The sequence below is a fragment of the Sinocyclocheilus grahami genome, unplaced genomic scaffold (genome assembly GCF_001515645.1).
Source record: "Sinocyclocheilus grahami isolate Dianchi unplaced genomic scaffold, SAMN03320097.WGS_v1.1 scaffold699.1, whole genome shotgun sequence".
Classification (NCBI taxonomy): Eukaryota; Metazoa; Chordata; class Actinopteri; order Cypriniformes; family Cyprinidae; genus Sinocyclocheilus; species Sinocyclocheilus grahami.
This window is the reverse complement of record NW_015505878.1, coordinates 113,692-139,881: the sequence shown is the minus strand read 5'-3', so window position 1 is coordinate 139,881 and position 26,190 is coordinate 113,692. Positions and strand designations below refer to the sequence as shown.

Genomic DNA, 26,190 nt, shown 5'->3' with positions numbered 1-26,190 from the left:
AAGGAATAAGCATTCAGTATTTCTTCAATGTTTTAATTGTAATATTAAATGACCTTTATTTTCCAAAAAATTAAATGTTTAATTTTCATTACTTAAAAGATAGATTAAATTAATGTTTTATGCCTTTAAACAAAATGTAAATACACAACACAGAATTTCTGAGCAAAAAATTCATAAGGCTATTGTAAGAATAAATGAAACTTGTTTTATGCTTTCAAATGAGACATGCTAAAACATAATTTGGTTACAATAAAACATAAGGTTGGACAAATAAAGCATTTCATAGGGCCCTAAACGTAATATTTGTTAAACTTTTAATAAATTGATGTTAAATTGTTTAAGTTTCATGATTTTAATTAATTAGACATGCTTTTTGATTAATAAAATGTAATTTAACCATTAAAAAGAAGTCCAGAAAAAAAAAACACAAAAAAAACACAATCTCCCCCCCCCCCCCAAAACCGTAAACCTAGGGGGAACACTCCACACACACACACACACATATACACACACACACACACACACACACACACACACATATATACACGCGCACACATATACACACATACACACATATACAGTATATATTTGTTTGTGAAATGGCACAGTTTTATAAATATTTGAAAGTACACTCTTAACATCAGTCAGTCAAGCATTATAATTTGATAATCAATATTATTTAATGATATAACTTTTGTAATTAGAATTAAAACTTGATAACCATCTATGAATGCATATTAGTCATTTTAACTGAACTTCGGACTGGTGCTGGTGCTTTTTTAGTCATTCAGTGTTTCTGTAAAAAAAAAAATTTAATTGGGGAAAAACTAACAAAAATACTGATTAGATAATAATGATACGAATTCTACTAATAAGAACAATATAAAACGCACCAAGGATTAATGAGCTACTGGATTCATTAATATTAATCAGGTTGTGTGCGTTCGCTCGAACTAATTTGCTGAAATCAAAACAGGGACGATAATAGGTGAACATCAGCCAATGAGATAGCCGTTTGCGCAGTAGTTCTGCCTATTAGTTTCTTAAAAGCTGAAGAATTCCAAAGGAACTGTTATTTTGACAGCAAAATACAACAAAGAATATCGTTTACATGTAGCGCGTCATTTCTCTCTCTCCCTCTCTCGCTGCGTGTGTGTGAAACAAAGCGACGGCGAGTCGTGCGCCTTCACACTACCGAGTTTACGGTACGTTAAATACAGGTGCGTTGCACATCCATTCAGATGAACTGAAAAACAGCACAGATCGCTTGGCGGAGAGTGAAACTCTGAAGCGCTCAGTCAGAGTGTTCGGCGAGTGAAAATATATCTGAGCTAAACTTATACTTAGCCTCCAACTCACACACTGGCGAGTAAAATCTGAGAATTTATTTTCAATTGGCTAATATTAGACATAATTTAGTCGCCAGAGTGAAGATTTAGTCACATATGCAAGTGATTTACTCGCGATGTAGAGGGTTGGTTACACCAAATACACAAAATAATGATCTTTAAAAAAAGCAACATATGACCCCTTTAAAGAGCAGGTCATATGGTATTTTAAAGTGTCCTCCTAATATTGAGTCCCCTACAACAGGTTTAAATGCATCTAAGGTCAGAATACTTTGTAATTTTCTCAGAATAATACATTTAATATTAGAGTCATTTGCCAATGATTTCGAAACAATTCGTTCTAAGCAAGTTCGGAGCAAACCCCTCCCTTCCATAAGCCTACTCTGCTCTGATTGGTCAGCTGGCCAAGCCTGTTGTGATTGGCACAGAGAGGAGCCCTTGAGCCAGTTAGCGAGTGCTACCATTGACAAAGCACCTTTACATAAAACAATAATATAGTGCTCCAATCCATTCTTATAATAATTATATAAAATACAAAAAACACTTATGCAAGCGAATCGTGCCCACAGCTAATGTTTAACTTCTAAACTGTGAACACTTAAAACAATAATGGTGGGTACGTTAGCCGAGTGCTAACGTGACTAACTGAGGAAACTATACAGTTTGTAAACCAAAATATGTCTACTGTAATGTTTGAAGAACGACAGACAAAAGACGCCCTGTCTTAACTTTTAATCAGACCGCAGAACAGCTGTATCACAGGAGCAGCAGCCTAACTAACTCACTCGTCTCTCCCGCATTAACCCTATAACTGCCGGCGCAGCAAAATAAACAGCAATTTCACAATGATTGTAAAGTCTGTGTGCTACACTACATTCTTTATTATTAAACGAAGTAAATAGAACAACGTCAGTCTACATTAATCGACACATTCTTAGGAAATAGTGGGTTCACAGCGAATTATCAGAACTTCTTCAGTAAGACAGTCATATTGTGCTTTACATGGAAACCTAAAACTGCACTAGGTATACATCACATATTAGCACAAAAACTTGATATTTTCAGCACACAATTGAGAATGATACGTTATATGTACAATCGTACTTACAGGTTGTGGTTCGGAGAGCTTGTTAGTCCAAATAAAGAAGATTAGAAGCCAACGAAGATAAAAGCCAAGATTAGAGAAGCAGTCCTTGATAAAATGACATGCACACCAACCCTCTACGCACACCTTGGCAATATAATCGCCATTGGCTAGTAAATTATTTTTATTTACTCGCCAGACGGATATACTATTTTACACACACACACACGCGTGCGTTTACTTAGCTATCTAAATTGGGACATTACATAGACTTCGATTGTTTTTATATACAGATAGTTATACACTTTTTAACCTAAACCCACTCCTACCCCTAACCCTTTTTACAATTTCAAAAGTTAAAAAAAACTTTATTTTTATAACACTTTTACAAATGAGGACATCCGATTTTGTCAGGTTTTGCTCACTTTTGGGTACAAATTTGTCCCCAAAATATGGTTAAGTAGGTACACACACACACACACACACACACACATAATTCCACCTAATCTGCTTATCTTTGTAAAATGGGACAGCTTCTTAAATAACTGAATGCGCACTCTTAACTTCAGCCAATCAAGCATTATATTATGATAATTAAGCACTATTTAATGATCGAACTAGAACTAAAACTTGGTAACCATGAATGAATGCATATTTGTCATTTTAACTGAACTTAGGACTGGTGGTGGTGTTTAAGATATTGTTGGTCATAGGTAATAGTAATTATTATTAAAAGATACTACTACTACTACTATTATCTGCTGGGTTCATGAATATTAATCACAGTGTCAGTGTTCGCTTGAACTGATTTGCTGAAATCAAAACAGGGGGGGTAATAGATGAGCGCCAGCCAACTAGAGCTGTTCGCGCATTAGCTCCGCCCACTGCCGAGAAATCGGCATATCTTCTGCTTGTTCTTTAAAGCTGAATAATTCTAAATGAACTCTGTTATTTTGACAGGAAAATACAACAAAAATATGGTTTACATGTAGCGCGTCGATTCAGCATGGTATGCAAGACTCTCACTCTCTCCCTTTGCATGTGTGAGAAACACAGCGCTATCAATAAAGCGACGGCGAGTCGTGCACCTTCACACTAGTTTATGGTAACGTTACGTCAAATACAGGTGCGCTGCGTGCTACATACTGCGCATCCATTGAGTACATGACATGATCTATTGAGCGCATCCAAATACAGATCGCTTGATGCAAAGCGAAACTCTCAAGCGCTCAGTCAGTGTGTTTATCGAGTGAAAATCTGTGTTGAACACCTCTCACACACATACTGGCGTGTAAAATCTAAGAATTTGTTAGCCAATGGCTAATGTTAGATATTATTTAGTCACCCAGAGTAAGATTTAGTCGCATATGCAAGTGATTTACTCGCAATGTAGAGGGTTGCACACAACAAAAGGTTTGAATTGTATTTCTGTGGTATCCTTGAACACAGCGTCTTCTCAACATGATGTAAACACACTAACTAGCGGAAGTGTTTGTGGGCAGGTCAGACTCTGTTCGTATTTTGCGGGCAGGCGGGGATTATGCAAATGTGTTACCCAGTGACGTATACCGGTAACAGGCAAAAGATTTGAAAATATGACGACTCGTTAAGGCGATTCAGAATCGACTTTCTCTTTTGAGGGACAATATCTTTATTTATCATGCACTTTTTTTTATTAACAACTTTGCAGATTGTTTTCATTTAAGGATAGCTACTTTATAAACTGCAAATTAGATATTTTTCAGAAAACCTGACATGACCTGCTCTGACAGGACCGCTCCAGTAGAGTAAAATGTGTTTTTAGGATCTTAGTTGGAGGTTTCCCATCTTTAATGAATGTTTCTGTTTCATAATGTGCTTCAAAAGTTAAAGGTTAAAGTGGTGGTCTCTTTTTCAACCTCACAAGTTTATAATCCATCTTGGAGGTACTTATAAATCATCTTGGAGGTACAGTGTGCGATCTGCTTCTTTAGGGTTAGAAATCCCTGGATTTAATGCCTTTAAACCCTTCCTAATGGTTTCCTAAACCCATAAACTCTGGTTTTCAGTGGTGAGAGATGGTGGGCCTATTGTTTGACTTTAAGCCATCACTATAGTATCAAAGACCTCGTCGAGTTCAGGAGATTTGATGGGTATGAATGCAGCACATCAAGTCAAGTCAAGTCACCTTTATTTATATAGCGCTTTTAACAATACAGATTGTGTCAAAGCAACTGAACAGCATTAATTAGGAAAATAGTGTGTCAATGATGCAAAATGACAATAGTAAACACTAATTTTTCATCATTCAATTCAGTGATGTCATCATCCAGCTCAGTTCAGTTTAAATAGTATCTTTGCAATCAAGTCAACGATAATCGCTGGAAATGAAGTGTCCCCAACTAAGCAAGCCAGAGGCGACAGCGGCAAGAAACCAAAACTCCATCGGTGACAGAATGGAGAAAAAACCTTGGGAGAAACCAGGCTCAGTCGGGGGGCCAGTTCTCCTCTGACCAGACGAAACCAGCAGTTCAATTTCAGGCTGCAGCAAAGTCACATTGTGCAGAGGACTCCTCTCAATTCACATCACAATGAATTAATCCATGTGTTTCTTATGGGATGTTCCCACTGGAATCTGTGTCTATTTTATATGTCCATATTATGCAAAATATTTTACCTACGATTGCATTCTGAGGGAAGAAAGACATTTTTCATTAGTGCATCCTTCATATTTAGTGAAAATATAAGTGTAAGAAGCAGTTAAAATATTTTGTGAAATTGTAGTAGTGCAATCACATATGTATAAAACATTTATACAATTGCACTGAATTAAATTTTATTTGGGGATGCACCGAAATTAAAAATATTGGCCGAAGCCGAAGAAAATGAAACACTAAATACCGAACACCAAACACGGTATTTCGCATTTTTCCCCCCGTGTAGGCCTATTTTGCCATTTTTTTCACCATTGCATAAATTAAATAGCCAAAATATGCTTTTTACTGTTTTGCCCTGCTTTTCAAATAAAAAAATAAATTACAAAACAACAATTTAAAAATATTTACTTAACCCTGAACATTGTTTTTTACATTCTAGCAGACATTATACCAACAAAGCACAATTTAACTTTAAAACTTTAACTTTAAAACTTTTAACTTATTAATAAAATTAATAAGTTAGTAAAATAATATTTTTGAGACTTGAATCAGGCATGTATTTATTTACTGTACAAATAAAGGCAGTCTTGCTGAGCAGAAGAGAATTCTTTTAAAACATTAGAATATATTACAGATCCCAATTTGAACACTGTGTGAATGTTATAATAAATGTATTAATAGAGCTGTTGTAGGGTAATTATTATTATCATAATAATTGTCTTTTTAATTTTATTTTACAGAACAACAGTAAAATTACAATACTATCATTTATGAATGTTAATGGACTTTTTCTCTGCTTTTATTTTGACAGATACACGCAGGAAGATCTCAGTGCTGCTTTTTGTTGACAACAACATGCAGATTTATAAATGATTCTCATTACGAATTTGGGAAGATGTTTGCTTTTTGTTGACAACAGCATGCAGATTTATAAATGATTCTCATTACGAATTTGGGAAGATGTTTGTCGCACGTATCACATTGTCACATGCCTTTAAAAAAAATCACAAAAATGTTACTGATGAGTAACACAGTTTCAGTGCAGATTTTCCTCGCGCTTTGGACTTTAAAACCTGGCGCCGCAAGCTCGTGCAGCGCTGTCAGAATACATGCAATTCATGTGTGCATTTGAAAATATAACTGTGACGAGTGGGGCGGGGCCGAGAGCCGTGGGAGCAGAGTGAGGCCGATGGAGTAAATTATAAAGCGAGTGGCACAGGTGTCGCTCATTATCATTTACTCCACCGACCTTGCTCCCACGGCTCTCGGCTCCGCCCCACTCATCACAATAACATTCTGCAGTTTATTTACTAATCGTTTGAGGCCATTTCGCGATTTCAATCATCATACAGTAGCCTAACCACCAGCATCAGCCACCTCTTCTTCTCATCGGAGATGTGATGCAGCACTAAACAGTCTCTCGCTGTCGGTGCTTCATGCTTGTAATGATTTCTGTGTCTTTCTCTGATAGTTTTAAATACTTTCACACTGCCGACATCATGTTTGCTGTATTAGTGTGTGCCTCTATTTGATCACGTTTGTCATTGTTCAGTACACATTATTCGGCCTTATCGCTTATTCGCTTAATTTCGGTTGCCGAACATTCGGTGCATCCATAGTTTTGTTGCATTGAATTACATCTAATTTTATTTCATGGAATTGCTTTGAATTGCATGACAGTTTATTACATTGAATTGCATTGCATTTTATTTCATTGAAATGCATCATGTTGTTTAAGTTTACTACATTGCATTGAACTGCATTTTGTTGCATTGCTTTGAATTTCATGTTGTTCTATGTTATTACATTGCATCTGTACAGATTTTGATTTCTCAAAGCAGAGAAATTCTTTTTCAGCAAGGTTGAATGAGGAAAACAGATTCAGATGAGATTAAAATCACAAGTATGTCTGGGAAACACACATTTACCTTACCTGTTGCCGCCAGGTTCATTTGTATAGTTGACTTTTTTTCCCCAATGGTGGTTGTTGTTTTGAGCTGGTCATAGCTAACAGTTGTGTTTGTTGGGATAACTCGCAGTCAGGCAGAACAAGAGTTAAAATCAAGACTTGTGTGAGAAACTGCTTATAGCAGCACAAGTTGTTTACTGCAGAAATACACATTTCAGGAATCATAAATCATTCCGTGCTCCTTGGCATTTTCCAGGGCAGCACGAGATTACAATTCCAGCTGCAAAAAAGGAAAACTATGTTAGTGTTTAGTGCAATCACTAGACCAGCTTAATAGAAAAGTACTGTAGTTATACATGGAGTCTGTGTTTAGGGGTGGATTATTCCATATCAATTAAGTGTTTGCAAAACATTTGGCCCTCATATAAACATTTAAATGGTTTCTGTTGTCAGGTGGGTTTGAGCAGTATGGTGGAGCCAGAGGAGCGGCCCTCGGTGGCGGGCCAGAGGCTGGGGGCCCCCGAGAGCATGGGCATCAGCACGCTGGAGCCCGGCCAGCAGCCTCCCACCATGCCCCCCGGCAGACAGGTCTCCATCCGGGTCCAGATGTTGGATGATACTCAGGAAGTCTTTGAGGTCTCGGTAAGGCACTCTTTGCTTTCTAATGTTTATTTAATTTTGTTTTATTGCATTGAATAGCTTTTCATTTCATTGCATTTTGATGCATTGAATTGCATTTTATTAGATTGCATTGTATTTTGTTTTATTGGATTTTATTGCAATTCATTTTTATTGCGTTGCATTTTGTTTTATTGCTTTGCATTTGATTTTTCTTTCATTTGCATTAGCAGTGGACACTGAGGTCATGTAACAACAGTGTTGCATACTATTGTTTGAATTTGCTTATCTTTGCATAATGCATACTAATTCATATTATTTTTTGCTAAAACAGTAGGCTAATTTTCCATTTTGATCACAGCTCAGCTTTAATTGTGTGGAAAACCCTGCATTTCATAAGTGTTTTGATCTCGCTGTGTACCTCAGCAGGCCAGCAAGTACATACTAAAGCATCTGCTGCTTTCCATCTCAAGTTTAGTCTCTTTTGTGTTCACTTGCCCTCCTGTTTCGTCACTTAAGCTCCCTGGGGAATGCTAATGATGTTGAAAAGCTCGGTCTTGTTCACTAATGAGAAAATGCTCTCATTTATCGCCACCAAGGGAGCCATAAGCTCCTCAGGCATGTTGGGTAAGTGAAAAAGAAAAAGAAATTCCTCCAAATCCCTGCCTGTTTGCATCTACCGGCCGCTCAGCAGGTAAATATAACCCGAGCTGAAGGAAAAGCAGCGGACAAATGGATAGTGGCTCCTTCTGTTACCTGACTCTGTGTCTTTGGTTTGTGAAATGTATACAGGCGGTTGGAGGCACACCCTGCTCTCCATGATGCCCTGAGGGCCGTTTGTTGACAGTCAGACTCCTGACAGTGTTTTAATATCAAGATAAGGCCTATAACAGTGCTGAGCTCCTGTTCTGTGGGCGTTGGTATTGAGAAATGCCTTGAGGTGGGCCAGTAAACACTGTCAGTCTCGCTTAAATTGATTTTTGGTTTCCTGAGGTGATCCACAATCAGTCTCTATCCAGACATGACACATGATTTGTGGAGAAACGGATCACCCATAGTTTCATTTCGTTTGATTTCAGTGTGCAGGGCTTTTACAGTTTTTTGGTTTTGTTTGGTTTACTTGGCTTAATGCTTTTAGCTGGTTATTCAAATCAGCCGATTGCTTAATTCATTTTTAAGGATTGCATATTGTAGCCTGTAATTCAGTCAGAATTGTGTTATATTATATTTTGGAGCTGAATTAGTGATAGACTAAGGCTGGGTTTACACTTGGCAATAACATGCGATCACCGTGATCTGATCAAGCAGATCGGATCATCAGTCAATCAGGACACGGCGCGTTTACACTTGGCAACATCAGCTGACTTCTCAATCTGTATAATCTCAATCGGATCTGTATTTCCCGCACAATATTTAAATAAGTCTGCGGTGCAAAGTCGACCTCAAGTGGTGGGTTTTCTTTTGAAAACTATTTTTAGTCGCGGGGCATTTTACAAATCAAAATAAATGTACGAGTCTCACTAGCGCTCTGTTCTTCCGACAGATCGGGAGAGAGGGGGCGGCGTTTTGCGTGATGTCGACCTGCAAATGCAAACACGATGGCTGGATTGCGTTTACATTACACTGAGATCCGATCACAATGCGTCTACCTCTGTACCAGGACACGCTGATCGGATAACATTCCGATCAGAAGCGCGTTTACACTTGTCTTTTCAATAGGGTTGGGTATCGTTTGGGTCTTTTTCGATATCGGTGCCAAATCGATACTTTTAAAACGGTTCCAGTGCCTAAACGGTGCCTGAACCAATACTTATTAAAAAATAAAGAAATAAAGACATCCCCCAAAAAATGATGGATTGGCCATTAGAATAGAAATAGAATAGAGAGTGCAAATGTTAGAAGGTCAAGTTTTTTAATTAAAAAAAACAAGCAGATAAAATTAGAAGTAGCATTAGAATAGAGAGTGCTAGAGTTTAGAGGGTCAAATGAAGATGAAAGAGATGTGTTTTCAGCCGTTTCTTGACAATATTAAGGACTCAACTGCTTGGATTGAGCTGGGCAGGTCATTCCACCAGGAGGGAACAGTTAATGTAGAAGTCCATGAAAGTTTTATCATAGGTAGAATGCAAAATGTTTCAATACAAGCATTTCAGTCAAATGTAATTTATGCAATATTTCAAACCTTTAACCCACTTGGGAAAATCAACCCATGGCAACAGTTTAAAAGTAGCCCAATTCTGTGGAAAAAATGCTGACTTGGCAACCCTGCATCCAACAAGAGCTACCGGAGTCAGCTTTGACTGATCACAGGTCGAGAATAAGGAGAGAAGGCTGACAAGACCATGCTGGAGTATTTGCTGCTCAACAGATCCTGAGTTCATTGACAAATATCTGATCTGGTAAGATGTGCTGCCTTTACACAGAGTATGTGTGATCGCGAAATCGAAAGTGAAAGTAAACCGCGCAAACGCTCATTCAAAAATATTTAAATACACCGCATCCTGACTTCCTGAGAGCGGCTCCCTGATGCGGCAAAATTATATACAATATTAGAATGTTTAAAGGAGTGGACACGAAAATCGCGGGAGCAGGCGGCAATGGTCAGAGATTCAGCGGGATAAAGAAAACAGCCGAATCCCAGACATTTTGGGCGATTAAGAAATCCCGGACGGACACATTTTTGTTGGTCCAAAAAGAGGACATGTCCGGGAAAAGAGGTCGTATGGTCACCCTAATTTATAATCTATTGCTAATCTATGTATTCTTTTTAAAGTAGCATATGGAATATATTTTCCATAAGAAGCCTCATCAGATCACAAAAGGAAGCATTTGACTGGTGTTGTGGAGTAAAAAGGTTATAATGTTCTCTTTTGTTGGACAACAGGTTTAGAAATGTGAATAACAGGGAGGTTTAGCTTTAGGCATTTTAATTTAAGCATGTTTAGCTTAGTGAACGGAAGGCTACCTGCTGCCATCAAAGCAAGTGTAACTACTGCATTCACGCACTCCTCGGATGCTCTCATTTCATCGAGTTGTGCTTTTAAGTCAGAATGTGAAAACAACATGGACACTCTCGTTACTACAAAGATGTGTGGGATTTGTATTATTAGAGCTTTCCAACTTGAGTTCACGTGCATTTTCCCTTCTTCTTGCATTCGTTTCGGAGAACCAGAGGACAAATATTTCAATCGATCACTCAGGCATGGCACCGAAATGAGGCACAGAAATCTGCGTTCGGATTCGGTTCTAGTACATACCGGTGCCATATTGGTACTGGGTTTCGGTACCCAACCCTACTTTTCAATGTGTATGTGGACAACATCCGGGTACAGGTCGCATGTTAATGCCAAGTGTAAACGCAGCCTAATATAATGGTCATTTTAAGATCTACATCAGTCAGTAAACCTCTTGATAACCTACAAAATCTAGCAACAGTTTTATGAATACATAAAGATATGTTTTCTGATTTCCAATAATAATTATTTTTTTGGACAAAATATTGTGTATAATTTTTTTTTTTTAATTCTAATTTTATTTAAGTTTTTCACACTTTCCATCATTAATAATGCTAAGTTTTGGCGTGCAAGTTGTTAACGTGCATGACTTGTACCTCAAATCATATGACTTGTTAAATTAAGCTGCAGTGTTATTTAAGGTTTTTTTTTGTTTGTTTTGTTTTTAATTTTATTTGAGATACTATTGTAGTTTTCACTAATATATTTGAATTATTATTTTTTTTAATTTCCCGTTTCACTTTAATTTGAGTTAAAATAATGTTTTATTAGTTTTTCAAAATATGTCTATGTAATTTTATATATTAGTTATTTGTTTAGAGTTATTAGTTAGTTGTTTAGAGTTATTTTAGTTGATCAAGTTTAAATAAATATGAGAAATGTTGACTTGGCATCTGAAATGCAATAAGTTTTTTCCTTGTATTTGATTTTATTTTGGTTAACATTATTTTATTTATATTTATTTTATTTCAAGTAATACATTTTTCATGTTTTTAGTTTTATTAAACTATAATGTTATTTTTGCAACTATGCAACTATGATAAACTATAATAATTATAATAAAGTAATTTTTATTGCTGTTTTAGTTTATATTATTACTTCAAGTTAAAGTAATAGAAAATAAGAAATTATTTCTTGAGAACTAGCTAAAATAATATTTAATTAAATGTTTAAATATTTATTTAAAAAAATAATATTTTAAATTGTTTATATTTTATTTTTAATTAGTTAACAATAATAACTCTTTTTGGTAGTCATACATAAACTAAAAAGTCAAGTAAAATTAGGTTTATGTTATAGTATTAATACAATCAATTTGTTTTAAATGCACAATAAACTGGTTTATGTATTTATAATCAATAAATCCAGTTTGTTTCAATCTAATTATTTTCAATCTTTTAACTAATTGAATCTTGCTTGCTTCACAGCTACTTAAATTCTAACAATGTTCATACTTTTTTTTTTAATATAACATACTGTTTTTCTAAGTGAATGGAATTGCATTTTTCATGTGGTGTGTAAACAAATCACATGCACATGAAGGTGGGACCCGAGCCATTTCTAGAGACCTAGGACCTAGCAATCATCCAGAACACCTTAGCAACCACATAGTAACATGCTAAAGACCTCCCTGATCCTCTAAGACAGGGGTGCCCAAACTCGGTCCTGGAGGGCCGGTGTCCTGCAGAGTTTAGCTCCAACCCCAATTAAACACACCTGAACCAGCTAATCAAGCTCTTACTAGGCATATTATAAACTTCCCAGCAGGTGTGTAGAGGCAAGTTGGAGCTAAACTCTGCAGGACACCGGCCCTCCAGGACCGAGTTTGGACACCCCTGGTCTAAGACATCAATAATGCCCTAGCAACTGCATAGCAACCACTCACAGAATCTTTTCTTCATAAAATGCAGAATTATAGTTCAATGAAATGTGAATAATATGTGAATATTCCTGCCGTTCCGCTCGATAAATACATTGATATCTACACCATCAGCCGTTGAAAAGCCTATTCGAGTGGTTTGTATTCATAGCCGGTCCGAGGGAAGAATGCGGCTCTTTTCTTCTTTTTCCCAGAAGTCTCCTGGACCATCTGCTTTCCTACGGAGCCATTGAAAAGCCACTGCGCTCTCCTCCAGATCTCTAAAGTGAAATTGACAGCATCACCTGCTGCAGCGCAGATCCTCTTTGGGCAAGAATTCATAATAAAGTGGATAAAAATTGGATAAAATACTTTATCTGTCTCCCAAAGGCCAGAGGTATAGAATCATAAATATGTATCGTAAGCTTGTGGCTTTGTGGAATTGGTGATGGAGGGTTTCGTGTTTCACGAACATTGAGGTTGTTTTTTAAGGAGATTCAATTAAAGTATTAATTCAACATGAAAACAGTGATCACAACTACAGGTCGACTGGATTTTTTCAATGCTGGACCGCACTGCCCGATAACCGATTAATTAACTGATTTATCCTTTTTAAAATGGATACTGAATAAAAACAAACATAACTCTCTAAATAAAATAGTGATGACCTTTGTTACAAAATAATAATAATAATAATAAAACAAATAAATAACCCATGAAAATTACTGAATGGAATTCATTTTTGCCTATAACTTGATTGTTCTAGCAATCGGTTATTCCAGCAATATTTGGGCCTAAATTTATGATTTATTTATTTAACAGACTAATAATCTTAATATAGTGCATATTTGTTAGCAGTTTTATTAGTGTCATTTACATATTGTTTTTATTTTTATGTTTTACATTTTGAAGTTTTAGTAATTTTGTTGTGTTTGTTATTTTATATTTCATTTAAATGTTTATAGTTTTTGTCATTTTATAGTCAAATTTTGCATATTTTTATTGCAGTTTTTGTTTATTTTAGAACTTCAAGTTAAAGTAATTTCTGTGAGAACTAGCTGAAATAACATGAGTTTATTATTTTATATTTTCTTTTTCTTTTTAAATTAGTTAACAATAATAACTCTTTTTGTTAGTCATACATAAATGAAAGGAGTCAAGTAAAATTAGATTTATGTATTCATAAAATCAATTTGTTTTAAATGCACAATAAACTGGTTTATGTATTTATCATCAATAAATCCAGTTTGTTTCAGTCTCATTTTTTAACTAATTGAATCTTGCTTGCTTCACAGCTAGCAATATTTTAACAATGTTCATACTTTTTAAAATTGAGTAAATGTAACTTTCACAATTTATGTTGCACAGTTTATGATTTGCTTACATTCATTTTGAAAATATTATTATTAAAAATCAAATGCAAATATTTAAACTATGCCATGATTAAATTTTTTAGTGTAAATGACTCTTAATTAACATTAATTATACTGTGGGTGATGCCATTTTGATGAAAATATACAAAAGCAAGCATTTGTTTTTATCTAGAATAACATGCACTTTGTACATTTGCTATTTCTGTTGTTGTGTTTCTGTGAAAGTGCAGTGCGTATTTGACATCTTTGGGAAGCAATAGTGGTTTTGTTATTGAATTATTGAATTTGTTATTGAGGTGAAGCGCTTCTCTTATCAGTCTAATGACGTACAACATGCAGTTTAAGCTCCTGCAATCATTTAAGATCAGATGGCTTGATGGTTTTGATGTTTGATCTGTGTTATGAGTAGGGATGGGTACCGAAACCCGGTATTTAATCGGTCCCGGGGCTAAATTATGAAAGACCGGAGTATCGATAAGCTCTGATGTTAACGGTTCTGCTATCGGTACTGGAGAAATTAAAACACACATACATTTATTATTGCTATATATACATTATCTAGCAAATTCTATCTCACCAGAGTCGCCAGCTGTTTTTCAAACATTTGTCTATGATGCTTTTTTGCTATTCGCAATTCAGAAGCGAGATCGCGCTCACGCGGAGGAGCTTCAGCACACGCAATATGAAAGCCCTGTTTAATTATGATAGAAGAGAGAACTAAACATTCAAACATCTGCTTACACTTTAGCTGTTTTATTAACCTAATTAAATTTTTTTAATTTCGATTTTGGCTTCTAAGGATTATACAAAAGAAGACATGAGGTAAAGCTATTAAAAACTAGCTGCGTTTCGTATTGCGCAACTTCTTTCCCTTCACAGCGGTGCGCATTCTTTCCTTCCTAAAACCCAAACTTAATGTCAGAATCAGCTCAATCGGTGATTGTTGTAAGATGCTGTCTTTACTGTTGCTAAATTGTGGGACATGTTTAATAAAACGTTGAAAGCACAATCCGCGCAAGAGACGCTGTTTCTCAGGCTGAAATGTGTGAACGCTCCAAAACGCACAAACAAATGACACTTTGAGCTTCGGGCGCATGTCCAAACGATCAAATACACACAAAAATATGTCCAAATGGCCGGCTTGGAGAGTATTTACTTAAACACAGTTTATGTCTTAAGTGGAGGAGAACAATTGGGAGACAATACTATGTACATCAATATATTGTCTTAAAGTGACAGACTGGCGCTTGGGCCATCAAAATGCAAATCTGCTCTTAATCTGAATAACGTTATAGCTTTAATAAGCATTAATCTATCAATACATACAATGAAAACTATTTAGTAGAACTTCATGGAAAAATGACAGCACTGTTTATTTCATTTCATTTGTATATTTGTTTTATTGTATTTGTCAGTTTGTTTTACTTTGCTTCTTTGCTCATGTTCTTACTGTATCTTATGTATAAAACACTTAAAAATGCCGTCCGTCGGTGTAATGGTTTTTATACTGTACAAACTGTATGTGCTATTGCCCTACACCTAACCCTACCCCTTACAGGAAACTTAGCATTTTTACTTTCTCAAAAAAACTCACTCTTGTATGATTTATAAGCGTTTTGAAAAATGGGGACATGGGGTAATGTCCTCATAAGTCACCTTCTCCTTGTAATACATGTCATACCAAATTTTTGTCCTCATATGTAGCAAAAACACACACACACACACACACACACAAATTCTCTCATCTGTACTTATGACAACTATGGTTATTTAAATAAATAAATACATTATTTGAATAAGAAATAAACCTTGACAAAAGAGCCAAACCGAAGTGAAGCTTCAGAGCTTCTGAAAGGACGTTCACTCTCAAAATTCAAATTGAAAGGCAGTGACGTAAAACCTCAGCTACGCTTGGTGGAGGTAAATAATGTTGGCACTACAACATGTTCAGATAGCGCGACAGTGTGGATATGCAAATAGCCAAGAACTAATTTGAGGCCATGTCCGTTTTGTTTGGCGGCTGCATTTCCTCTAAGGGCTGCGGCTCATCCTGTTGGTTCCTCACAATATGTAAGGGTCAGTCTGCACTGGGAATCTTCACGCAAAACTGCTGCTTATATAGGAGCAGCAAACAGAAATCCTCCTTTACTTTGTTGGAAAACTGCTTGGAATGTTAGATTGTTATCCACAGCATGAGAGAACCTCTCTTTTTTTTGAAGTGTATACACACACACACACACACACACACACTTTATATAGAATTTTTTATCCTATATTTTCATTATAATTAAGCGCATTACAAATGAACTTACATTACTGTAATACAGTAACAAAACTATCTTCCTATTGTGCAATGTTTATTTTTCATTAAAATCATAAAATTAGAAGCATAAATCACATTCACTATACAAAATACTGCCAAAATCAATATTTACAATAAAACTTTACATTCTTAATAATAGCTTTATTTTTTTTAGGTAATTTGGGTATAATAATAATAATAATAATAATAATGTTTTATGCATTACAATAATGAGAATTTGTGGATAAAGTGCTTAATTCTCAATAAAATAAAGTCACAATGCAAAAACATATAATGCTTCATTTTCTTTGTGCAAAGTATAATTATTATTATTAATTATATATATATATTTTTAATCTTGAATATTTGTCCATCAGGATGTGACCGTCACTGTGACCGTGTAACATCAGATGTTCTTTGCCCGTGTGAATTATTCAGACGTGAGATGCTGCTACTACAGTGGTTTTCTGTGTCAGTGGACTCCTCGTCAACATCACCGCTACCACACACACAGATGATCGGGTAGCGCTGCTGACAGATGCCATTACTACAGAAGCAATCTGTTTCACACCACTGAGGGAGTTTCCAAAAGGATAGCTAGAAGTCTGGAAAGCATCACCTAGTATTTGCACAATAAATTATCTTTTAACATTTGACGGGACATTTTAGTAATCTATTGTAAGTGAGCAAACACTAAATTCAGAATTTGCACAGATCGAAAAGAAATGTTGGCGGTTCATGTGTGTTAATACAATAATGAATATACTAATAATTAAACAAAATTATGTAAGAGAATTAAGCAGGAGTTAGGTCATGTAATGAAATAGATTAACCACGCACAGCTAATTATGAAAGCAATTTTTTGGCCAATTTGAGATCTGCGTTGAGCAATAATGGTGCTGCCTTATGGTATTTATTCAAAAATGTTTAAATTCATCCTTGATGAATAAAAGAAAAAAAAAAAACTTTATCTCTTCACTTTAAAATCAACAACAAACAAACTATTTTACCATATTTCCAAGTGAAACAGGATATTGGCCTGAGAAAATTGGCGAAATGGGATTTATTTTTTTTTATCCATTGAAATTAATTTTTATTCCATGTTGGTTTTGGTGAAAAAATATTAAAGAAAATTTGAAATTAATTAAATAATTTAGCACAGGGGTCTCCATCCTTTTTTACACCATGGACCGGTTACGTTTGGAAAATATTCTCGCAGACCAGCTGGACGGGGGTGGGGGGACTTTTTTCGGATAAGCAAGGAAAAAATATTTAAAGCACAGAGAATGACAATGCCGTGAAGGCCAATGCCTTCTTCTTGTGGTTTAAAATTGCTTGTACATGTAAATTGGCAAATTAATCTGCGAATCACGTGCGTGCCGAATGGTAGGGTCTCATCCGTACGTATTACGGATCAACTGCGATCCGTTTAACTCCTAATATGTGACACATCAGAGCAATCTTTCATTTATTTATTTAACATGAAATTGTCAAATTTCCACTCCATTTCAATCGAATACAACGAAAATGCTGAATAATTAGAACAATCATTAACATAAATAAAGTGTCATATCTATACACATTTTTCCCAGAACGTTCTTGCGACCCGGTAGCAATTCTTCCACGGCCCGGTAGTGGGTCACGACCCGGTGTTTGGGGACCTCTGCTTTAGCATATAAACGTGCATTGTAGTTTTGTATTGCATTGTATGGAGTAAACTACAATTATGATTTTGTGTTATCACAATTGTGTACAATTGTGATTTTTTTGACTAGCCACACTCCAACTCTACCAAAAACAAATAACTAAATAATATTTTAATGAATAAACAATTTTCACTCGGAAATTAGTAGTTAAATTCGTAATTACAAAGAAATAGCAAGTAACACATTAAATTAAACATTAAATTTTGAACTAGAAAGACTAGAATAGTATTTTCTTCTAAAATGTTCTCCTATAAACTTATGACTTAAAAAATAAAAAAGGTTTACAATGTATTGTCCAAAACCATGACTGAGCCTGCTTATATTGTACATGGATAAGCAGCGGGTCACGTTCCCGTTTGCCTCTGTGAATGGACTTGAGTGTGAGGAGGACTATTTGCTAGCCATGAATTAGCCAAAAAAAAAAAAAAAAACCTTCATAGCAAACTCTAAACTTGTGAACAATACTATGATTCTGATTCAGTTACTATGCAACAAAAGTCTGACTTTAGCTAGAAAACGATCAAATGCAATGCATCTGGGAATGATTTTCTGTTTCTATGGTATCATAGATATTTTGTGCGTGTGTACTGACACTCAAAGCCTGTGTGATTCAGTGCAGCCAGTAAATGTTCCTGTCCATCAGGATGTGACCGTCACTGTGACCGTGTAACATCAGATGTTCTTTGCCCGTGTGAATTATTCAGACGTGAGATGCTGCTACTACAGTGGTTTTCTGTGTCAGTGGACTCCTCGTCAACATCACCGCTACCACACACACAGATGATCGGGTAGCGCTGCTGACAGATGCCATTACTACAGAAGCAATCTGTTTCACACCACTGAGGGAGTTTCCAAAAGGATAGCTAGAAGTCTGGAAAGCATCACCTAGTATTTGCACAATAAATTATCTTTTAACATTTGACGGGACATTTTAGTAATCTATTGTAAGTGAGCAAACACTAAATTCAGAATTTGCACAGATCGAAAAGAAATGTTGGCGGTTCATGTGTGTTAATACAATAATGAATATACTAATAATTAAACAAAATTATGTAAGAGAATTAAGCAGGAGTTAGGTCATGTAATGAAATAGATTAACCACGCACAGCTAATTATGAAAGCAATTTTTTGGCCAATTTGAGATCTGCGTTGAGCAATAATGGTGCTGGCTTATGGTATTTATTAAAAAATGTTTAAATTCATCCTTGATGAATAAAAGAAAAAAAAAAAACTTTATCTCTTCACTTTAAAATCAACAACAAACAAACTATTTTACCATATTTCCAAGTGAAACAGGATATTGGCCTGAGAAAATTGGCGAAATGGGATTTATTTTTTTATCCATTGAAATTAATTTTTATTCCATGTTGGTTTTGGTGAAAAAATATTAAAGAAAATTTGAAATTAATTAAATAATTTAGCACAGGGGTCTCCATCCTTTTTTACACCATGGACCGGTTACGTTTGGAAAATATTCTCGCAGACCAGCTGGACGGGGGTGGGGGGACTTTTTTCGGATAAGCAAGGAAAAAATATTTAAAGCACAGAGAATGACAATGCCGTGAAGGCCAATGCCTTCTTCTTGTGGTTTAAAATTGCTTGTACATGTAAATTGGCAAATTAATCTGCGAATCACGTGCGTGCCGAATGGTAGGGTCTCATCCGTACGTATTACGGATCAACTGCGATCCGTTTAACTCCTAATATGTGACACATCAGAGCAATCTTTCATTTATTTATTTAACATGAAATTGTCAAATTTCCACTCCATTTCAATCGAATACAACGAAAATGCTGAATAATTAGAACAATCATTAACATAAATAAAGTGTCATATCTATACACATTTTTCCCAGAACGTTCTTGCGACCCGGTAGCAATTCTTCCACGGCCCGGTAGTGGGTCACGACCCGGTGTTTGGGGACCTCTGCTTTAGCATATAAACGTGCATTGTAGTTTTGTATTGCATTGTATGGAGTAAACTACAATTATGATTTTGTGTTATCACAATTGTGTACAATTGTGATTTTTTTGACTAGCCACACTCCAACTCTACCAAAAACAAATAACTAAATAATATTTTAATGAATAAACAATTTTCACTCGGAAATTAGTAGTTAAATTCGTAATTACAAAGAAATAGCAAGTAACACATTAAATTAAACATTAAATTTTGAACTAGAAAGACTAGAATAGTATTTTCTTCTAAAATGTTCTCCTATAAACTTATGACTTAAAAAATAAAAAAGGTTTACAATGTATTGTCCAAAACCATGACTGAGCCTGCTTATATTGTACATGGATAAGCAGCGGGTCACGTTCCCGTTTGCCTCTGTGAATGGACTTGAGTGTGAGGAGGACTATTTGCTAGCCATGAATTAGCCTGTTTAGCCCCCCGCTGTGACTCCCTCAGGAGGGAGCAGACCGTGTTTGGCGTCCTCTGCGTCGACCCCGCGGGGAAATGGATGAGGGACATGACCAAATGCCGTGTGTGACATGGCCACCACTTCCTCCTAAATCCTCTCCTGAAGATCTCTGGAAATAGCTCCTCAAGCGTAGGGTTCGCTAGTGTCGGTTAAGCCACTAGCTGTGACAGGACAGATGGATAACCTCTCATCTGTTTGTCACACATTCATCCTTCATTCCTAACCTTAGCTGGCATTTTGAATTATGTATCTACCAAAACGAGTGCTGTATAGTTGAATCGCTCATTAAAAGTTAGAAACTCATCATAGAAGTTCAACCTCTTGCAAAGATGTTTGACAAACAAGATGGTGTGTATCTGCATATGTCAACAATTGTATACTTAATTGGGGAGATTGCAAGGGCTCATTCATGAAACACAAGTAGAGAAAATCGTTCATTGAAAATGTTCTTACATAAATTGCTGTTTTTCAATTTATTGTGACAATTTACATAGAATAGTTTATAAATGACAACAGCTTTAATTGGTTAACGTTAGTTCATGTATGAACTGACAATGAGCAAAGCTTTTATTAATGCAGGTTAATATAAAATGAATAATTATAGTATTTTTCATTGTTAATTTATTATACACTGGCATTCAAAAGTTTTGCTCAGAAATACAGTAAAAACAGTTATATTTTGAAAAAAGCTGCTTTCTATTTGAATATATTGTAAAATGTAATTTATTGCTGTAATGCAAAGCTGAATTTACTGAATTACTCCAGTCTTCAGTGCCACATGATCCTTCAGAAATCTAATATGCAGATTTGTTGCTTAAGAAACATTTCTGAATATTATCAATGTTGAAAACAATTGTGCTGCTTCATATTTTTCTGGAAACTGTGCGTTTATGTTTCTTTGTTGAACAGAAAGTTCAAAACAGAGCATTTATTTGAAATGGAAATTTTGTAACATTGTAAAGGTCTTTACTTTCACTTTTTGTTTAATATGTCCTTAGTGAATAATAGTATTAGTTTCTTAATATACTACTGAAAGAAACATACTACTGACTATTTAATATATGAACTTTCTTTTGAAATATACAGTCAAACCAAAATGTATGCAGACACCTTCAACATTTCACACTTTATCACAGTTTATTCACTATAGTTTAGAAAACGGTAATAAAATATGACAAGAACTCAGAGTTAAACTGCGTCACTACAAATTAATCTTGATTATGTCAGATAACACTTTAGCAAAACATGGTCTGATCAAAGTGTCTGAATAATTTTTGGTCCCAGATTTGTATCAGTTTTACTAATAGTCCAGTGTATGAAGAGTTTTTGGGTATAATATATCACAGTTCACTTTATTTTGCTATCCTCTGTTACATAAATGAACTATAGTGTCCTGCACCCACTAGTAAAAAAATATCAAAAATTATATCTGGTGTCTGAATAATTTTTGGGTTGACCTAAAGAAAAAAAAATACAACTTAGCCGTGTACTACTACAGTCATTGTTGGACTACTGTTTTGTAAAGATAGCATATGAGTCTTCGGAGCGTTCTTCATTGCATATTGTATAATGTCGCATACTAAGTAGTTGTCATATGACCTCATTTCCTCCCAGTTATAATTTCAGAAATATTACTATTTTGCATTTTTTTTTTTTTTTTTGGGTAAAATATTGAGTGAAGAAGTATTGAATAGTGTTTCAGGGTGTTCTGATTGTATATTGCAAAATTTGGCAAATGTAATGTTGTGTTTTTAATGCATACAGAAGATGTTCATATTATGTATTGTTCTCTATATAGTACAGAAATGTTGGTCTTATTGGCTTGCCGTTTGTCGCGTTTATCCAGAGGAGAGATGAGTAACGAATGGGATGAGTGCTGGTGTGTATTAGCTAACCGCTAAGCCGCATCTGTTTGTTTAAAAACTATGAAATGTTTGCCCTTAAGTAGTTTTAGCCTCTCATGTATCATCGTAATAGCTAGGTAATGGTATTTTGGCACACATTCACAGCTTAACTGCAATATGTTCCCTTTTCCACTGACAAAAGCTGAGCAATGCCAAACCCTGCAACCTCATTACGCTAAAGCTAGCATAATGCATACGGCTAATGATGGAAAAGCTGGTTTTTGGGTGGATCTTTGATGAATAATGCAGTCATGAATGCGCTAATCATCTCTGGAAGCGAAGGGAAGCCCGAGGCCTCAGCTGCCGCCGGCTAATCCTCTCAACATCCCACAATCCCGTCTGCTTCCTGCCCCTCCGGTCCGCCGCTATTCCAGCTAACGGGATCACGGCAGAACGGGCCGGTGTTGACACTGGATGGAATGTGCTGTGCTTAAATCGCACTCATGTATTTATGAATCCTCATGAAGGGTCAGGGTTGTTTTAGTGATTTGAATAGAAGTGCTTGTGTTCTGTTATGAATTGTGTTTTAATTTGTGCATAAAATCAGGATTGCATAGCAGCAAATGATTTAACAGATGGACATATGTTTTTACATAAAAAGACGATGCTTTCCAAATGATGCAGTCTTTCACAGATTGTTACTAGCATAAAACTAAATCCCATCTGCATGAGTTTTTATATCGTCGCAAAATGTAAACCATATTTTCGCACAGCTCTCTATATAATGTTTTTATACATTTTTCAGTTTTAGTTTGTTATTTTAGTACATCAAGTTAAACTAAGTGAAAATGAGAAAAAGCTGGAATAAAATTAGATTAAGCTGTCTGTATACTTTATTTGAAATTTATTTTTATGGGGGGTTTGTTTATGGTTTTAGTTATATAATATTATATAATAACCCTAACATAAGACGATAGATACAGTATATTAGGGGTGGGACAATATATAGATATGGTGATATATCTTTGTCCCTCTCTATGCGATACGAGAATCGATATCTGGTGCCAAATATCGATATTTTACTACAATACAATACTACAATATATTACTACAATAAAGCGCTCTATATAGATTTCCCTGCTCCCAGCATCTAAAAAATGCGCAACCATGAACCGCGTTCTCTATGAAGATGGGGAAGCACGAGGAACCGAAGGATAAACAGATTTCCAGCCACTGTATTAGCTCTACTGTACTATATACTGTATATATGTTTATGGAAATGAGAACTAAAAAACTGCCCCGGAACAGCTATCGGTGTGGACCATAGGCACCGATCACGTTATTATTGCAGAGTGCTTATTCAGTCCATGAGTAGCCTAACTTCTCCGCTCGGATCGCAGGTGGATTTCCCTAATATGAGTAAGAGAGAGCGCCACCGGCGCGTCCAGTTTTATGTGATCAAAACTGGATGCTCTCCCTCTCTCTCAGATATTACAAGTGCGCGTTATGCAGTAGGCACCGACCGGCTGAAACATAAATCTGCACCTATGGCATGGACGACGAAACAAAACCTTGTCAGAGCAGTAATGCTTTTTCCCCCCCTGCATGTCATGTGTGCGGGGCTCCGTTTTAATGATGAGAGGAGAGGAAAGGTTGAGAAAGCACTCCAGGTAAATTTTGAAATGTACCAGGTTTATATATAGGCTATATATAAAGTTGTTAAGCAGTTAAATGTGTTGGTTTACACACAATGAAAAGTGTAAGCTTTTAATAAGTCTAAGAATAAAATTATTAATTTCCTTAGCATGTTAAATTTGATTTACAGAACTTTTGTGCTGTTTTCTAACAGTTTAGACTTGAATAAAGAGAGAAAACTTGCACTTAACCTTTTCACAGGCACTTTGTTTTCATAGGTAGACAGATATCGTGATGTATCATTATAGAATTGTCTAGCAATATATCGATTATCGCTGTATCGCGATATTATCGTATCGTGAGCCATGTATCGTGATTCATATCATATCGTGAGGTACCCTGCGATTCCCACCCCTACAGTATATACTTGATTGTTTATATCATTGGAAAATGTGAACTATATCATTGCTTAGCTATAATATACGTTTTAATAAAATATTTAGCGTTTTTCAGTTAGGAACTATGATATTTTGGATAATGGTTGCCTTTACTAAATTATTTTCATTTAGAATTTTATAGTATAATTGTTTTTATCATTCATATAATTAGCGGAATCAAATGTGTTTTATATGCAAACATTAGTTTTAGAGAAGAGCAATGCATGGATTTGAAGCCAGCGTTTATGTGACCTTTTATTAAGAATTTCCTTTTGCTTATATTTAATATTAGCTCTCATCACGCAGCTTCACTCAACGTTTAATTCTTTTATAGCAAATGCAGTGCATTTGAATGACAGTTGATTTGTGATCCTGTGGTGATTCTGACCTGCTGCTGAACTACATGCTGGTAATTGGTGTTTTCCTGCAGTAATCATCACAGACTGACCGCAGCGACTTACTCTCGCTCCCACTCCTCTTCACTTCTTTCATCTTTGATTTAGCGCCACAGGATACATCAACCAAACTATTAAATGCTGCTACCAGACAAGACCAGTTCCTCAGGTCCTTTATTTCTGAACATGTGCTCGATAGGAGCTTTATAGGATGTAAAGTCTTCTGGTATCGAATCTCTCGATGCAAAACTGTGGGATGATTTCAGCAGTTTTTTTGCATTATCTTTTAAAGGGATAGCCCACCCAAAAATGAAAATATGCTGTTAATTTGGTCACTCAGGCCATCTAAGATGTAGATAACACTTTTTTCTTCAGTAGAACAGAAAATAAAATTTTTAGCTGAAACCGTGGTTCTTGATTCATAAAATGCAAGTCAATGGCTACTGTCAGTCTAAGAGTCAAACCAAACACATCAGGTGACACAAAATTCTCATTATCAGACAATGAGGAAATTCTTTTTTTTGTGTGTGTGTGTGTGTACTGGTTCTTTTGGACAGTTTGTTTCAATGAACTGGTCTATTAACTTGTTTATGTAATCATGCAATGACGTAATGTATACGCAATTATATTATTAAAGCACCCAATAATTATATGACATGTGGATGTTTTTTAGCATGTCTAAAGCATATAAAGTGAATAAACTAGTCTTAAAGGGGTCATATGATGCGATTTCAAGTTTTCCTTTCTTTTTGGAGTGTTACAAGCTCTTGGGGCATAAAGAAGATCTGTAAAGTTGCAAAGACTAAAGTCTCAAATCCAAATAGATATTCTTTATAAAAGTTAAGACTTGTCCACGCCCTCCTAAAACACCTCGTTTAAACACGCCCCCACATGTCTACATCACTGTGTGGGAAGATTTGCATAACGCCGCCCAAATGTTCACGCAAAGAAAGAAGGCGTAACTTTTATTCTCGCTGTAGTATTGTTGCCGCCGTCGCCACGTCCTGACGACGCTGTGTGTTTCATTGTGAAAGCAAAACTACTTTGTTTGGTCTTCCAAAAGAGGACGATATCCGCTTCGTCATGCCTAGAGCTGATCCGTGCTGGTCGCTAAGGAAATACATCAACTTCACGCTGTCAATCGCCGGATCGGCTTTCACCGTGGACGAAGCAGAGTCCAGCCCGGGGTCGTCACATGTTGCTGCCACAAGCCTCCTTCGTCGAATCCGCCGGGCGCCGCTCACTCAAGCCGCTGTGTGTTTCGTTGTGAAAGCGAAACTTCGTTGTTTGGCCTTCCAAAAGAGAACATAATGTTTCTATAAAGTGGGGCAGTTCCAACTTTGCAAGGACAGTCTGGCACTTCTGACTCACTAAGTAAGTAAGTTTTTTTATATTTAAAGAACTTGCCACTGACGATTCAAACGCGAGTTTCGAGCAGTGTAGAGTAGCGCTTGTTTGTCATTTCTCCGATCACAAATGCAGACATGGTTTTATGTTAACGCAGCTCGTTGCAACACAGCGCGTAAAAAGACAGTACAAGTCATTATAATCCGTAATTATGGCCCCACTGGATGCAACAAATGCCTAGTTTATAATGGGTTTTA

The 26,190-nt window shown here is 35.9% G+C and overlaps 1 protein-coding gene across 1 annotated transcript in view; it reads left to right on the top strand.

The window, feature by feature from the left end:
* The window catches only part of farp1 (FERM, RhoGEF (ARHGEF) and pleckstrin domain protein 1 (chondrocyte-derived)), a 106,346-nt gene that overhangs the window by 7,719 nt on the left and 72,437 nt on the right, over window positions 1-26,190 (top strand). Inside the window, exon 2 of the mRNA XM_016243740.1 lies at window positions 7,432-7,620. Within this exon, the coding sequence (XP_016099226.1) occupies window positions 7,447-7,620 (174 nt within the window). The 5' untranslated portion in view covers window positions 7,432-7,446. The remainder of the gene's footprint in view (window positions 1-7,431; window positions 7,621-26,190) is intronic.